The sequence below is a fragment of the Anneissia japonica genome, unplaced genomic scaffold (genome assembly GCF_011630105.1).
Source record: "Anneissia japonica isolate Jap-2015-1 unplaced genomic scaffold, ASM1163010v1 scaffold287957_len1322810_cov207, whole genome shotgun sequence".
Lineage (NCBI taxonomy): Eukaryota > Metazoa > Echinodermata > Crinoidea > Comatulida > Comatulidae > Anneissia > Anneissia japonica.
In genome coordinates this window covers 970,514-988,065 of record NW_022683022.1, presented here as the reverse complement: position 1 = coordinate 988,065, position 17,552 = coordinate 970,514, and the positions used below count along the sequence as shown (strand labels likewise).

The 17,552-nt window shown below is 33.6% G+C and overlaps 1 protein-coding gene and 1 long non-coding RNA gene across 3 annotated transcripts; one reads left to right on the top strand and one right to left on the bottom strand.

Annotated features, from left to right (window-relative positions):
• Positions 1–891: 891 nt before the first annotated feature.
• Positions 892–8,327, bottom strand: LOC117121635. 2 transcript variants are annotated; one of them, XR_004447613.1, is made up of 6 exons: positions 5,851–8,327; positions 5,131–5,296; positions 4,315–4,325; positions 3,567–3,732; positions 3,104–3,264; positions 892–2,965 (listed from the first exon to the last, which is right to left on the bottom strand). It is a non-coding gene; the product is annotated as an uncharacterized LOC117121635 (long non-coding RNA). The 2 variants fall into 2 exon arrangements; XR_004447612.1 differs by having other exon boundaries at positions 3,567–4,325.
• A 4,962-nt stretch (positions 8,328–13,289) lies between these two features.
• Positions 13,290–17,499, top strand: LOC117116400 (A disintegrin and metalloproteinase with thrombospondin motifs 2-like). Its single transcript, XM_033260469.1, has 9 exons — positions 13,290–13,361; positions 13,573–13,636; positions 13,758–14,084; positions 14,382–14,548; positions 15,140–15,241; positions 16,041–16,171; positions 16,360–16,509; positions 17,241–17,296; positions 17,465–17,499. The coding sequence occupies exons 1-9, from the start codon at positions 13,290–13,292 to the stop codon at positions 17,497–17,499; spliced, it is 1,104 nt and encodes a 367-aa protein (XP_033116360.1).
• Positions 17,500–17,552: the final 53 nt, after the last annotated feature.

Genomic DNA, 17,552 nt, shown 5'->3' with positions numbered 1-17,552 from the left:
CAACCTTTTTATTACATATATATCTTTTTCAAAACATAACTGCTTTTATAACATTATATAGACCCATTAAACACAAAAAACTGCCCCGACCCCACCGTGGCCCTTAGGCATGGCCCCTGGATCCCACGCCCAGAGAACCCCCTTGAAATGACCTGGCTACGGGTCTGGGGCCCATGAGACGATTGAGGCCTGCCATAAGTCGGACCAGGAGGCCTCTTCAGTAGGCCTATAGAGAACTAGCGCGTCCATTAAGTGACCCACAGTTGTGCAGAATAAGACCTTGGCCTGCACCAATAATACAACCACTTTGCTCTCGTAGGGGTAGATGTATATTTTATGTTGTGTATGTCTTTCATACATTACACATTATTTTTACATTGATAATGTACATTATTTTAATGATTGTTGGTTTGTTGATAGAGTACGGTAATATTTGTATTCTGAAAAGTATGCAAACTATGTATTTATATTACTAAAATACTACTGTATAATAATTCAATTTTGTATTGAAAGTATTCTAAAAGCCTTAAAGGGACACCTTCAGGAGCAGAAAAATGTTCCCCTTAATTGAAGGTTGTATGTATACTGCATATTATGTAGTCAAGAATCCTTCCTGTACATTTTTTTAATTCCTTGCCAAACTAACCATTTTTCTTCATTTTTTGTATACTTGACCTCTCACCCTCTCTTCACGTCGAACTCTCATCAAACAAGTACTTATTATAGTAGAGTCCAGATTGAAGATAATTTTTATTGTCTGAAATTGCATTCTGTCAGCGTTGCAAGTGTTAATTATACAGTAATAAATAAACGGTAACAAGGATATAAAACTAAAATTTAAATTTAATTCATGAGATAAACAATATTTCACATAAAACTTAATTAAACGAGGTCAAAATTGCACTTAAAACCAGAATTATCTGTTAACATTATCATTATGAAGGTGAATGGAGTTGGGAACGACATCGTCTGGTGAGTGGTACATAAGACGGAAGCCTATAGTGTTAAATATACTGTAAATTCACTGTAGTGGGTGGATGAGTTTGTGTCTTTCATTATCGCCTGGAGTTTAGCTAATGTGTATTTGTCATATTATTATCTAAATGTACAATATCTTTATTAATATTTTCTTTGCAGTCTTTCGGATCTAGTCCGATTTCTTCATTGTTTGTTAGGCATTTATATGTACAAACAGTAAGGTAAAACACTGTTTTATTGCTTTATAAAACAAGATAAGAATGGTATTGTCAACACTAAGCTTCTTAAGTTTTCTTAGAAAATACAACTTTGCTTAGTTTCCTTTTGTAAGTAATCTTGGTTTGTTTACCCCCATTATAAGCTTATTATCAACAACAGTACCTGGTATATATCATAAGCACAATTTGCTTTGCAAAAACCAGATCATTTCTTTAGTTGTTAGCGTTCAATATAAGATGATTAAGCTGGCACCATTCATTAAATATTTTAACTTCATCAAAATAATATAGTTTCATCGTTATCAATAAATCCACTAATTACAGTATTATCTGCGTATTTTATAATTTTGCAGTGAGGATCCAAGATCTTAAAATTACTTGAATATAAAATTAACAGGTACGGAGACAAAACACATCCTTACGGAACACCAATACTTATGCTACTAATTGTTGACGATATATTATTTCATTTAACTCGCTGTGGTCAAGAAATTAAATACATAACAAAATTCGAGGAACGAAATCAAGCTCAAAGTAGTCTTTTTAGCAATATGTGTGGAACAATAGTGTTTAAAGCAGCACATGAAAAATCTATAAAAACTGACCTTACAAAAGCTCTTGGTTTTGCAGATGTTTATACACATTATTTAGAAATACAAAATGCATCAGTTCCTCTGTTATTACAGTATGCAAATTAATTATTATAGGCATTATTCTTGTGGATCCCAGTGGCCGTGCCGCTTTGTTATTTCTTGGCTAATTTTTGATCTTCAAACATAAATGTTTTAAAAACATTTTATTATGTCGGAAGTATTCAAGTTTTAAAATCCATCGTTTAATATATGCTCATAATGCCAGTGCCAAAAAAAATATACGGTATACAATTAAGCATAATATCGGCCTTACTAATAATGTATTTGCATCAACATCACAATTATTATTAACTGAATATATAGCAAATGATAACAGTTAATTTATCACAAGAAATTATTTCAGCACATGTCATTGCAATTGTTATACTTTTAAATTTATAATTCTGTGTCTTTATTTTTTAAGTTGTAACTTTTATTGATCAATAGTATTTTTATAACACAATACAGTAAAGAAATGATAGGACACATTGAACTGATGTTAATGTAGGAGGTTAATGTATTGGCCATTCCTCTCTCATATAGGCAGGTAATCTACTTTTTTTAACCTAGCTAACCTAACTCTACATCTTAAACTACGACCTATCTATCAAGCTAACCTGACTAACTACAACTATCTAATAGGCTGAATTAAGATAGATATGAGAGAGGGTGGACTAGGTTAGGGCGAAATGAAATGATGAAAGTGATACAAAACCGTAATGTACGAAACAAACATCAACTACATGTAGGATGACAAATATACAAAACAACAAGAAGAAAGTAACTGTATTGATGAATACTGTATTTGTAATTATTATTATTTTAAAAATGTAGGCTTTTATTTTTTTATATTATTTTTTTTATATTATTTTTTTATATTATTGTTATTATTTTTATATTATTATTATTAAATTGAATTATATAGCATATGTTTAATATTACCAACTGCAATGACAAATAGTCTTCCCCATAATATCTAATTGTAGGTTCTATGTTCTTTAACATTTGCAAAATTACTCGGCATCTCTAAATTAAATCGATCAGATTGGCTCATTCCATCTGAACGGATGTTATTCTGCTGACAAAATTTGCTTCCTGGGTCAGTGTTGGTATTAGCTTGATCACAGCTCCGAATTTCTGCGAAAATATAGTAACATATTCAGATCGTTATTTGGAAAAGAATGATTTATGTTCATTAGGATGAAAAACACCCATGTAGATCTAATAACCCAATTTTTAGTAGTATAATTTCAAGAAAGCAACATTGAAACCAACCTTTAGTAGAATCGACATTTAATCCACCAATGTCCACCAGTAGATTCCTTTTAAGTCGATCGCATACAGTTTCAGTATGGTGAAGTCGGCGACAGTTCACAAGAATTCAAGGCCTTGCATATCAACCACTTCTGTGTTTACAAATTATGTACTGCGTAAACCTGATGAAAACAATTTACATTTGCATAAAGGGTGCCTGCTCCGCCTCCCACACCCTCAAGACAAACAAACAAATCCTAGTGAAGTTTGAAATCATTTGGACTGACAAGGCTCCTGGACCCCAGAATTGGTAATAGTTTTCAACAAACTCACTCGCCCCTTTTAACTCTGGTAAAATGTAATGCCATGGTTCTCAGTTACCGACAGAATTTCATACACAATAGTCACATTAAATGCGTGAGCCAATAGTGTATCCATAGGTTGATTTCACATTATTTTACAAGCCCCAGGCATTCAAACTTACCTTTGCAAGCTGGTCTACCATTTCATCGTCACCAAGATCATTATGTCGCCATCAATATAAGATCATATTCGTTATGATTATCATCGTCCTCGATATTCACCATCAAAAGAAACGCGTTGAACAATTTAGTCTGAAAATCGCATTCATTACTATTATTATTTCTTTTCTGAAATGAAAACAATTATATGTTGTAAAATTTATAGGCCTGTGCATAGCCCAATAGCCCTATTGTCATTTCACAATTCAAACAAGCTCAACTTTCACGCATTCAAACATCATCTGACAAATTATATTTGCAAGTTCAGTTACACCATTTCGTTATCGGTTAATCGTCATCGCTGTCCTTTTAATCATCACCATCATCTGTCATTTTATTATGTTGTAATTAATAGTAAAGTTTCTTAACTCAAATCACAACTCACAAATTTGGATTCAAGATAGGAGGATAAGCAAAAGTAATCAAGTAGGCCTATCGTAAAATTATCATCGTCGTTATTGTTTAACATCATCTTTATCAGCAACAACTTTCTCGTTATCATCATGAATTATATCATCGTATTCGTTCAATATTCCTTTCATGTCGATATGAAAAGGGTCTACATAGTAGATATTGCTAACACCATCATCATCACAATCATCATCACCATCAACATCCTGCTAATTTTGTTTTCAATTGAAGTCAATAAATTATCCATTGGCAGAAGAACCACCAGACAATCATATCCACAAGCATCATTATCAAAATCACCAGGTTTCTTTCTGAAATAAAACAATATCAAATGTTATAAAATATTTATTTAATGGGCATCCTAAGGAGTAGTCAAACACATGGAATATACTTATTTATTTTGTACACACGCATACAGGTGACAATTCATAAAGGTACAAACAAGATACCCAGGAAAAAATCATGAGAATGATAAATAATGAAAACAAAACCGGTGATACAAAGACTATGAAAATGGCAAAAATAAAATTAACAGAATTTCCTAAGCTTTGTCTGCAGTATCAAATTATTTGACAAAAATGTGGGTATGATGACGTCATATTATCACATATTAAATTGTTTTAAAAAGTTGAACGTCACATTTTATGTGACGCTTATTTGATGAAATATAACAATAAACTATGTCCAAGCTATCAAGTGCGGAAAAATATACTTGTGATTTGTCCATACACAGGTAGGTATCTGTTGCATTGATAACTGCGGACTGAGCTTTCAAACAAAATTAATATTTCTAAAATGGAAGGACGGATCTAATAAACCAATTGGTTGGAACTATACAAATATTATCACAGCAATAGACATTACTATACACTTTGTTCAATTGCATTGTTTATCACACAATAAGTTGCAGCCTGGAGGCATGTCTAGGGTATTCAAATGGCTGGGGGCAGGAGAACCGAAGGTGATGTGGAAGGACTCGATGATAAATATGTAGCGATAGCTGTTGGTTAACTATTTTAGGGCAATTTTTGATACGCCGCTGTTGCAGCTCCACATGTCATTTGGAACAGAATGCATAATCAAATGGACAATTTAAAAAAAGCCACTGAAACTCACCTTAGCATCATCAACGTTGGTTATTAATATCATAGCCGTCCATTACCATACCATCATTATTAACCATCGACGTCCACATATTTCCTTGTTTTTAAATCGATCACAATACATTCCAGTCAGGTCGGAGGACAGTCCACAAGCATTTAATGCCTTGCGATATCGACTACTAAGTAAATAATTAATAACTCATGTTAACATGAATCATGTTTTATAGCAAATAAATTCAATTCAATATGTTAAACACACTAGCGAAAAAGGATGTTCAGCCCGCCTGTAATCAGTTTCTAAATTGAAATTTAGATTAATATGGCCCTGGACCCACAGAATTTGTAAGGGAACATTCTCCTCTGACAATAGGTTTTAATACAATACAATAAAACACAGCTATGAGATATGGTTCCTTAAATACACCCATATTACTAGAAAAATATAGAAAATATAATTAAAAAACACATGTTGCACAAAGAGAAATTGCTTAAATTTAAAAAATACAAGATGCTAAAAGTTTATAACTAATATTGCAGGGATTACTGAGTTGTGATGGAAATGGTCTTCAATCGCCACTCCTGCTCCCACACCGGCCAAAATATCCTGGATACGCTAATGTAAACATGACAGAATTTCAACTAAATAGCAATCACAGCAAGTAAGCTAACCATCCATGCATTACTATAGGTTAATTTCATATTATTTCACAAGTCCCAATGCATTGAAACTTACCTAATTTTCAAGCACAGGTCTACCATTTTATCATCATCATTGTTATCACTGTATCATCTATATCACCATCATTACATCATCCTCGTTATCTTCATGAGCACTTATGTCTATCAGTTCTCCATCATCATCAGAAGAGGCACTACTCCAAATAGCAAATTGATTTGATTAATTCGGAAATTCACATGCATTATATATATATATATATATATATATATATATATATATATTTTCTTTTCCTAAAATGAAAACACAATATAATGTATAGATATGGCCTGTGATTATAGCCCTAGTTTCACATCACGTCATTTCACAACCCCACAAAGTCGCCTTGGAAACTTTCAGACATTCAAACTAATATTATCTCACAACTTACCTTTGCAAGTTTTAATACATTATTTCATTATCGTTAATCGTCATCACTGTCATTCATCGCCATCATTTGTCATAGTATATTGTAATAACAAAGTCATCTTAACTCGCAACTCACAGAAACTCAAATGAACTAACTACAACTTTAAAATCTGTATTTATCGTCACTATTAAATATTCATTGCTACCGTCATCATCACAATCATCATTAATATTTTTTTCCTCATTCCACGTCGACAATTAGTCATCGGCAGAAGTACCACCATCCAATCAGTATATTAGCATATTTCCTCAAGCATCATTATCAAAATCACCAGATTTTTTTTTTCTGAAATGAAATGAACTTCGAAGTTATAATATAAGTATTGAACGTATATATTTATTTATTCCGCACACGTGCATAGGCGACAAAGACCTGTGATACACAAGGTATTCGTCGACTTGCTACTGTCTGTGGACAACAAAATTAATATTTCTGAAATGAAAGACATGCTATTAGTTATTATACATCTTAGATTTACATACACTGAAATTTAACAATAGTAAATGAATGCCATTTACTATTGTTTTACATTTACAAAATTACAATTCATAACAGACTCAGACAAAAACACTTAAACGCATGTTCATTAGTAATGTACCAATTTATTGAAACAAATTCATAGGGATACAATGTTTGGTATAGGGGCTTACCATCATGATGTGATTAAAAAAATAGAAAGACAAAAAGAGACAAAGACACATTTGTTTGTAAAGATTTATTGCAACAATTTCATAGGTATACAATTGAAGACGCATTGAGGCAGCACCTGCTACCATTATCAAATACTGACCTAACCCACTATCGGCAAGAATAAAAAAATAAATAAAAATACTACGATTTTATATAAAGTGGTTTACAAGATGGGCATTGTCTACGATATAGTACGATTGTTTTTTCTACACAAACAATCCTATAGTGGTTAGTTGACTTACTTGGTTTGATGCTTGGATGCTCGAGGCGATGTCTTGCTGCATTAGTAACTTACCTGTGGCCCCGTCACATTTGCATATAATCAACATAATTAAACAACAACTGTTTTATATCGGCCTAAGTGTTAGTTCAATTTTTTCATAATACATACATTCACAAATAGTCTAATCGATGCTGTTAAATATGATAAATTGATGTTGTCAAAATTTTGCTGGATATATTATCTAATGTTGTCAGATTATCAGCATCTAGTGTGAGTGGCCTAGCATGGAGATTTGAATGCCTACTGAAGTTTAGCCATGGAATCCATGGTTCACATATATTAGGCCTATCGTCGCAATTCTGTATGATACGATAATAATTAAACCTTGTTTCCAATATGCAATCTAGTTTCCTATAAAGTATTAACATTGCATAGTATCAACAAGATCTCCACCATAATTATTATTAGCTTCGTTGCCCTGAAAAAGTAAAGCCTAATGTCTACACCTGTGTGTTAGTAGAAATGGATGCAACATCACATTTTAACCAAAAAGGTACTATATAGGTCTCTTCTTGGTTTCAATACATGTTAGTTCTTACTATGGTTGATGCTTGGATGCTCGAAGACGCGATGGCGTTCATCAAATCAGCCCGTCAAGGAGGATAAAGGTGCAAACGTCGAAAAGCTCCAGTTGCCAAATATAAAATTTCATTAGTTTTTGTATTTGAAATTTGACTAGTGGCGTCTACGAAAATTAAGTGATTCATAACGTGATAACAATAAATAAATATAATAAAATAATATAATAAATATAAAATCTAACATTACGACAGTATAATTAAATATTTTAAATAAAATAACAGTAATAAAATAAAACCTACGAAATAATTATGTGCTGATTATGTGCATGTTAATAGAATAAGGTAAATGCAAGTTGTTGTATTCGACTAAAATGAAATGAAAATGAAATGCAATGAAATGAAATATGATATGGGACGATTAAATATAGATGCCAAAAGTCAAATAACGTTTAATCAATTCCAAAAAAGGCCTAACAATTCTTTGCAGTGTTGGCGCAGAAACTGACTGAATGGCGCCAAAAAATTTTGTTTTGTATCCATGGACGTCAGTATTATGACATCCACTTGTAAGACCTGCAATACAACATTGACATTAGTGCACTAGTTACATTAGTTAACTTTGAAAAAATGATAAATAGGTACAGTGTGGTAGTGAAGTAATGTATTATATAAGCATACCTTTTCCCAATCCCATTAGATCTATCGAAAATATGTAAGCTAAATACAGTCACTTAGATCTATTTGAATCACAATGACAACGTCGAAGGTGCAAAATCATTAAGTACGTACTAAGTCACGGCATGCTAGTAGAACCTGTATGTGTCTCGTTTTAGAAAATGCTATGATAGAAAAGAAAATCTGTGTCTCTTTTCAGAAAATGCTATGATAGAACAAATTAAATCTGTGTCTCGTTTCAGAAAATGCTATGATATAGCAAAGTAAATTCTTAAACGTGTCGCTATAATGCTTTAATTCAGCCATTTTTAAAGCTAGGCCTGAGGTAGTAACAACTTTTCAATTCAAGACATTATTAATTAACCGGTCGTGTAAACTTCATCAGAATAACTTATAGTAATAGGCCTACATTATATATATATTAACAATAGCCTACAGGCCTATTAAATGTATACTCTGGTACTCACCCGCTGTGTCTCTCTCAGTTTACACCCTCCTCCGCTGCTCACACTAGGAGAATAATGAAACGGACCCAGAGGTAACGGAACTCTCTAACCGGTATATTCAAAATAAGAGGGCTTAATTCTGATTGGATGTTATTGTATGCATGGTTGGATTAAAACAATAACATCCAATCAAAATTAGAAATTTGTTGACAGATGATGTAACTGTTAAAATAACAAAAGCCACTGCCTAATCTAAAGCACCTGTTTGGTACCGGTACTACTCTAGTATCATTAATTTGCGAATTCTTTCTTGCCGATACTTTTAATCTGATTGATACCGTTTTAGTGTAGTATATGCGAACTTAATTTGTTTATGTAAATGTTGAGTATATTAAGCCTATGTATATTTTATCAGGGAGTTGTTTATTAATGTAAAGACAGAAGATATGAAATAAATATGATAGGCTATTGATGTAACAATAATACAGATCCGGATGGGCCTGCCCACAAGGCAAGATCCATAATTTTGGTTGCTTCTAGCAATTCGCAGCAGTCTGTCTAGCAGTTGCGGCGTAAGCCCCCACCCCCATCGGACATGTCAAGGGGCCCCCCGGCCGAGCTCGTCGGGCAGTCGGACCAAAAAAATAAATTAAATATAGGCCTACACCAAGCCAAACTAGGCCTATGTCATTCACACTGCTTAAGTGCCATTTCCGGCCATCCAGAGCTCCCTATTTTTAGCAAAATCTCACCTCCCAAACCCTTCCCCTCCTCAGGCATACAAGCTTAACCCCCTGTCGGACAGCTCAGCCCAGAGCAGCCACTGTCTAGGCCTTTAGGCCTATGCAGAATGTGGCCATAAGCTACTAAAGAATCAGCATTAATAGACCTATAGGCTTAATTGTTATTTATTACATTAATTTTATACAATAAAAATTGCAATACAGACATTGGAAAGTTAATATGTTTAATTTAATTAAATATTTAACATTCAGTTCCCCTTCTCTTGTGTATTATAGCCCATTTTCACTTCCAGTAAGATAATTTGTTCATGGGATTAGGTTGGAAAATCCACAGACTAAGCACACAGTGCCAGCTCTAGGATATAATTTATGGGGGTGGGGGGCTAAGATGTCCGACTGGGGGAGGGGGCTAAGTATTTATTGTTCGTCTACTTGACTGTTTGAATGGTGCATTATAAAGAAATAGGAAATAAAACGATTGATGGAGCTTTTTATAGACTTCGATCAATATAAAAAATGCCAACAAAAAATTATATATCAAATGAAAATGAACGGACGGACAATTGGCGCCCGAATAGGCGCCTTTGTGTGAAACAAGGGTTGATTTGTGGCAAAGACACGTCAAACCAGTCACTCGTTGCAAAATTCGATTTTGAGTTATTAATACAGGGTTAAAGAGTAAAATAAGAGCTATAAAATGGTTTTTAAAAAAGTCATTCAAATCCGACATTTTCTTATGAAGTTACAAGCGTTTAAACATGCAGCTTTTTAAAGACCAATATATAAGAAACCAGCCTTCAAAGTTCATGTTTTGGGCATTTTCCATGCAGAAACTATCATCAAATTCTTAAAAAGTGTTGTTTTAAAATTGAAAATGGGGAAAATAACAGAATAGCATGATGTAGGCCTATAAGGTTAGTTTAGTGCAATAAATTTTTAAAAATTTGACATTCAAGCATGTTTTGGCCATTTTCTCTGAAACATGATTTGCGACGAGTGACTGGTTTGGCTAGTCTTTGCCACATTTATGTTTTGATAATCGGTAGCAGAGTATATTTAAAGCCAGGCTCTGGAGAGAAAAAAATTGATGTGTTTTAGAAATGATTTTTCTAAATGTTTGCCGAACGAGGGAACGGTTAATGAGATACAGAATTTTGATGATGAATGTTTAAAAACTGGAAAGTTTTCCCTCTGGAGCCTGGCTTTAAATGATATCTCAGTTACTTGTTTTAGTTGGGACATTATCCACACCTCTGATTGACACCTAAGCGAAAATGTTTGGTTGACACGGGCCCCCAGCATTTCTCGTCCTGAGACCCCGTGACTCGCATATTGAATTTAATGATTAAGCCTAATACCGGTACAGAATTTTACATTTTACTCATAACTACGTTTTTACATTAGGCCCTAAACCTTTTGTTTCTGTCGCTATATTATTATATCTCATTATATTTCAAATATTGGTCATCCTTTAAGGTAAAAATCAAGCTTACACTATAAAGTGTAATTTATTCATTGCATCAACGTAGGACTACTGTGCAACGGAGTAATTTCACAGAGAGTTCCTGCATTCACTAATGTTGTTTTTTTATAAAGAGAATGATGCTTAATATGCCTATATGATCTTGCAGTCACATGTTTCTCATGAATGATCTTCTTAGTATTCAGGTTTTTCAAGGGAAGTCAATCTACAGTTGTTTTATGCCGAGATATTGCAGTCGAGTAAAAATAATCTTATTGTTCACTGTTCACGAGTATAATAATCATGTATGTTCACTGCTATTAACTGACTCAATGTGTCTCACTCTACAAGTGGAGATCTGCTCTTTGTGTTCATTTTCTTTTCTCATATTTTAATGTTTTGTCTGTACTGTTTTATGAATTCGATTTTCTAAATAAAGTTATTAAATTATCAAATGTGAAATAAGCATTAGCACAGGGCTGATTAACAATGCATTACTGGTTTATTTCCTTGATATACTATATCCCACAGGAAATATAGAATTCCTTCATTTGTACCTTCCTGTTCCTATCTGTCCATTCGGACTCACCAAACCAACCAAAGGGTATTTTGTATATTGTATTACCACTGGGGTTATATATTTTTAGTTCCTTCTGCTAGAGGTGGAAGCCTGTTTACAGTGTGGATGAAAGACTGCTAGAAATGAAAAATTCTTTTCCATTTCTGGAAAGTGCTAACATCTCTGGTGGAAATTCCCACGTGACCTGTAAAATGTCTACCCTTGTCAAGTTGGTATGTTGGGTTTTTTGTACAGTAGCATCCAAGAGAAGACTTGAACAGGATTTTTTTCTCACGAAAAGCTCCACTGCCTAATTCCGGGCACTCACTGCGTCGTACGACGAATCCAACTCCGCTGCCTGTGAGCGATATATGAAGCATCGCCGTCTGCTGATTGTCGGTGGCAGTCTGAACGGATCGTCATTAAAAACGATCCGTTGCGCGCGCGTCGTAGCGTTGCGTTCTTCCAGAATCGCGTCTGCCAACGACCGTCGTGCGCAGTAAGTGCCCGGCTTAAGTCTCATGATGAGACTGTTTATTGGTTTATGTAGAGCAGCGTGTGAATGGGCGTATTCGACTGGTTCATTTCGTTGACTACGAATTTTCGTTGTGTATTATTTTCGTAATTCGTAATACGACTGATTCGTAAAATTGACTTCGATGACAACGAAAATTACGTAAACCAGAGTGCGTTAATCAGCGTTAAGTTATCCACGTGACCAACCAACATGGCCGATTGGTCAGTTTAGCAACAACAGTTGCGTAAATATAATTTAGGTTAAATTTCAGAAAATAAAAATTATAATAGGTCTATTTACCCACATGAATTAAACAACTGGATGAATTTTTTTTTACGAAAACCAATACGAAGCAACCTTGATTACGCAGCGTGTATCGCGTAACTATGTAGCCATTTTGTTTTGTCGAGTATTTACGAGTATTTACCAGTTTTCGTTGAGTAGAATTTTACTCTTGTTCAGGTGGGCGTGGTTTAACAAAGAACGACCAGTTGAACGGCTTTTGAAGGGACATGACACTCAAAAGGGATTATGTTTGCAGTTCGACATATCTTTGGACCTCTGACCTAAAATAATTAAACAAATCATTAAAGGCCTACCGTTACTAACTGTATAATGGTTGGGTTACTTCCTATCAGTTTATCATCATGTTTTAATTAGTGCCAACTATTCATAAAACGATAGCTATTAATTACTTACTAATTATAACTCGTTTCAATAGCAAACCTCAATATAAGCTCATTAACTTCGACAAATACATCTACAAAAATTGAAGGTTTCCAAGCCTCAATTAGTATTTTGTCGTGAGAACCATGTTAGAATAACGGTTTGAGTATCAGCCATGATAAATTATTAGATGAGAAAATGAATATCGATAAACGACTTGAAGTTTATTAAATCAAACAACAACATTTCCGTATTAAATTTCAATTTCTTTCAACGCATCATTTTTGCTTGACTTGACGTGTTAAGTGTTAATAATACTTCTATTGTTTGTTGGGTTTTGTGGAACATTTATATAAGATGATGTTCATTTCAAAATAGTTACCCAAAGGCTCGATCACGGGTAGCTACTTATCTTTGTTTTATTTTGAAAAACATTGAAGTGGTGTTTTACGAACTCGAATCGCGATGTACTGGCTCTCGCTTTTCAGTATTATAGCACTTGGGATCACGACTAACGGGGCACCATATCAGATTAAGGTAATGTTATTATTAGTCCTGTTAAAATTATAAGAAATAGAATGCGTTTGATAAAGCTATGGTCTGGGTTTTATATTACATTCTTTCCATTTTTTTTTCTTAAATAAAGTGCAATGATTTTCAATGACGTACCGGTAATTTACCATTACCAAATTTTATTAAGATCAAAATTATTTTTATATAAATATGCAATTTGTTGTTCTTTTTATAGTTATTGAATTTGCTTAATGATGGTGGTGTACGATCTCTTTTTGAAGTGGACTCAATGATCGAGGGTAAGTTGTTAAAGCGATCGTAACTTCGCTTGTATTTTGGGGTTTTTTTCGTATTTTATATGTGAGTAAATATAAGAACACACACATTCTTAATCTACTATTTTCATTTCTGTTTATATAGTTCCTGAATTTGAAATTACTTCACCAGCCCAAGTGTCGAGTAACAGAGCCACGCGTTCGCTCCCTTTACACCGCTACCAAAGACGCTTTACGCGCTCTCCTGAGTTGCGAGATATTGATCCGTACCCACAAACCACCGAACTTACTTTTAACGCGTTTGGCATTAACTTCCATTTGAACTTGACGAAGAGTTCGTTTATAGCACCGGACATGGTGTTGCAAAGAGGACCGGGTGGCCGTGTGATTAATCCAGTAGATTCCTGCTATTACCAAGGCAATATCATTGGATATGAAAAACAGAACATTGTAACTGTCAGTACGTGTAATGGTTTGGTAAGTAACCAAGTATTTCACCTTCAATGCGAGAGGAATTGGGTGATTTTGTCCATATTTTGGAAATTACCACCAAGACAATTTAAAATGGCACGCTCAAATATATGGATGGCTTGGAACAGATCTTGGGAACTCTTGAAGCAAGTTTGGATATCTTGGTCTCTGAAAAGAGATATCTTAATAGCATTCATTGCTTATTTATTAGTCTTAATCATTAATCGTGTCTTAATTGGATGTCAGTATTGTTATTAATAAGTAAATTATTTTTTCTATTCACTACTCCTCACGTTAGCTGAAGTAACGACGTCTTTATCCCGGCATAAACGCGGCATCAGGAACCTTGATGCGATCACAACCCAGACTATTGAGCTGGTAGTGATGGTTGACTCAACAGTTTACGAATATTTCGATTCAAGTGATACTTTGGTTCAGGATTTCGTCTTAAGCTTCGTGAATGCGGTAAGAAACCATAGTTAAAGTAATTATATTGACCTCATTTAAAAAAAAAAATTAAGGCCAACTTAATAATGGAATCGTATGTAATTAATAAAGATGAGCTGTGTTTGATATGGAAAATAAAGCAGTGAGCATGTCGTACTTTAAACAATAGTTTATGGGCAAGATAGCTTTCTTCAGGTGAGAGAACTTTTCACTGGAATAAACGCACTACGCGTGGTCCAAAATTAGCGTTTGTCAAGATAACATAAGTACTACAATTTAAGTATAGTATTTTATATTCATTATTACAGTATAGTATTAATATTTTGCACAAGAACTGCTAGCAACATATGTGTTAATATAAAATATTGTTGGGGAGGGGGTGGGCTAGACTTCTTCGACCCGGGGAGGGGTAAGGGGTGAAAACTCTTGTGCAGAGCTTGTGTTAATATGTATAATTGTAATAATAGGCCTATGTAATATTTTTATCGGTGTTATATTAAATAGCTTGTATAGTAATTACCTAAGAAGGGTTAAACTAATGATCAAACTCAGAATGATTTAATCTAGTTTCTATTTACAATAAATTAATCATATTTTGTTATATTACAGTTGGACCTGCTGCTGCGGAATCCTGGTCTCGGCGCCTATGACCTTAATTTGAAACTGCTCGGCATTCATTTCTTTCACGATTCCGGAGAACTTGAGGATCCAGTAAGCGTACATTTATTATTAAAATAATTTTACATGTAAAACAAGTAGGCCTATTGCAAGTAACTCAATTTAGTACGTTCCCATCCAATGTCAACGTATCTCCATCAGAAATGTACTTAAAAAGTTGGTTGGTTAATGCAGTGTATGTTCCTTTTCCATTCATGTTGGCCTATGTTTCAAACCAAGAAGCCGCTAGAATTGACCCCTTTTCTTGCCTATTTTGCACCATGCAAGTATAATAATAATAATAATAATAATAATAATAATAATAATTTTAATAATAATAATAATATTAATAATAATAATAATGATGATGATGATAATAATAATAATAATAATAATAATAATAATAATAATAATTATAATAATAATAATAATAATAATAATAATAATAATAATAATAATAATAATAATAATAATAATAATAATAATAATAATATCTTCATTGGAATTAAGATACTGTGAAACATTGTCTCTTTCTGTAATGACTGTACATGAGGAGTCTATTAAAACATTGTTTTGTGGTTTGTAAAACCATAACGTCAATTTCCTACGTTTCCTTAACGTTTACAACTTACGCGATGTTAAGATAATTGTGTTTGTGTTTACTGTCATACGCCTGCACAATTTTTATTGGTGCTTGAGCTCGCTTAATTTCAAATCAACCCTGGATCAGTCGCTGGCATCATAAGAGCCAGTCAAATAAATGTCTTTCTTATTTATTGCCTATTACACCTTTTTATTCAGCTTGTTATTTTTCTTAATAACCCCGTCTCTATTGTTTAATGCAATGAAATAGGAAGAAGTGACCAGTCAAACGAACCAATGTGATAGCGGTGAAGGATGTATTGGTGAGCTCAGCCTCATGAAGGATCTATGGGAACGAGTAAATGAGGGCTATCAAGCGGACCATGGAATATACCTTACCAAGTAGGTCATTTTGGATACCGACTATAATGTTATTGTTGCTTGACATGTGTTAGTGATGTTGTATTCTCTTCATTAACAGAATATATATATATTAATTATATACTGTATATATAAATTATATATACAGTATATATAGTATTTATATATATGGAATTAATGTATGGTGTATAAATCCTTATTTTTCTCAGACGCAAGCTATGTTTTGCTGATATGACAGGCTGCCAGCAGTCTGGATATGCTCCACTGGGTGGAATGTGCGGAGGAAGATCATCACTTAGCGTTGCCAGGGCTGATGGTCTTCAAGCAACTAGTGAAGAGGCACATGAATTAGGGCACAAGTAAATATAACATTTAATAATGTATTCAATTACAAAATCCTATTCAAAACACAGAAGACTAACTGTATGCATGTGTACCTTTATGTTCAAATCTACAGGGGAAAAGAAAAAAAAATAATAATAAAAATAAAAATAAAAATAAAAACACTGAGGATAATCTTGTTAAACTGGCGGTCTGGAAACAAGCACAGAGACTGTCCTGGTTGTATTATTGTCGGACTTTGATCATGATAAAATAAAATATTTCCGAAGTTAGGAGGGACGCTATATAATGCAGGAGTAAAACAACAGTGCCACGACGTACGGAGTTCACACTATTATCCTGAGAATACAAAATATTTAATTATTTGAAACTTGCTCAATTGCAAAGTACGAGGGAGAAAGTGGTATCTTTATTATTAAGAAAAACTTAAAAATACAATATGCAGTCTTGTGCGTGTTTTGTTTTGTTTTGTTTTATTGTTTTTTTTTTACATTTTTTAAATTTTTTTTTTTTTTTGGTTTTTTTGCTTTTATAAGCATAATAAGAATAAAATATCAGAAGAGTTTTTTTTTTCTTGGAATAGGCCTAGGCTACGGCGGAGACAAAACCGCTTCATATTATAATTGTAGTATAATTAGTATTTCAAATAAGGTAGCACATCCGAAAAACAGTAGGGTGTGGCGCAGAACCCAATGTAATGCTGTTGTTAAATATACAGTGTTTATATCATGCATGTCATTGATTGCAGCCTAGGTATAGTCCACGATGGCGAAGCAAGTGGGGGATGCTACGATTCGATGCATAGTAATAAAGATGTCTTGAGTTGTCTGCACTGGATCCCCTGTCTCTTATACACATCTAGATGTGTATAAGAGACAGATATATATACATATGTGTGGGGCGGCGAGGTGAATAATAACGTTCTAAAACATCTCAGAACATCTCTAAATTATTCAACATTCTTCCATATAGACAAAAGGGTGCTGAATAAAAAGCGCTATATTTAAAAATGATTAATATCATAATAAGAGTAATGAATACGGTATATGACGTGTTCTTT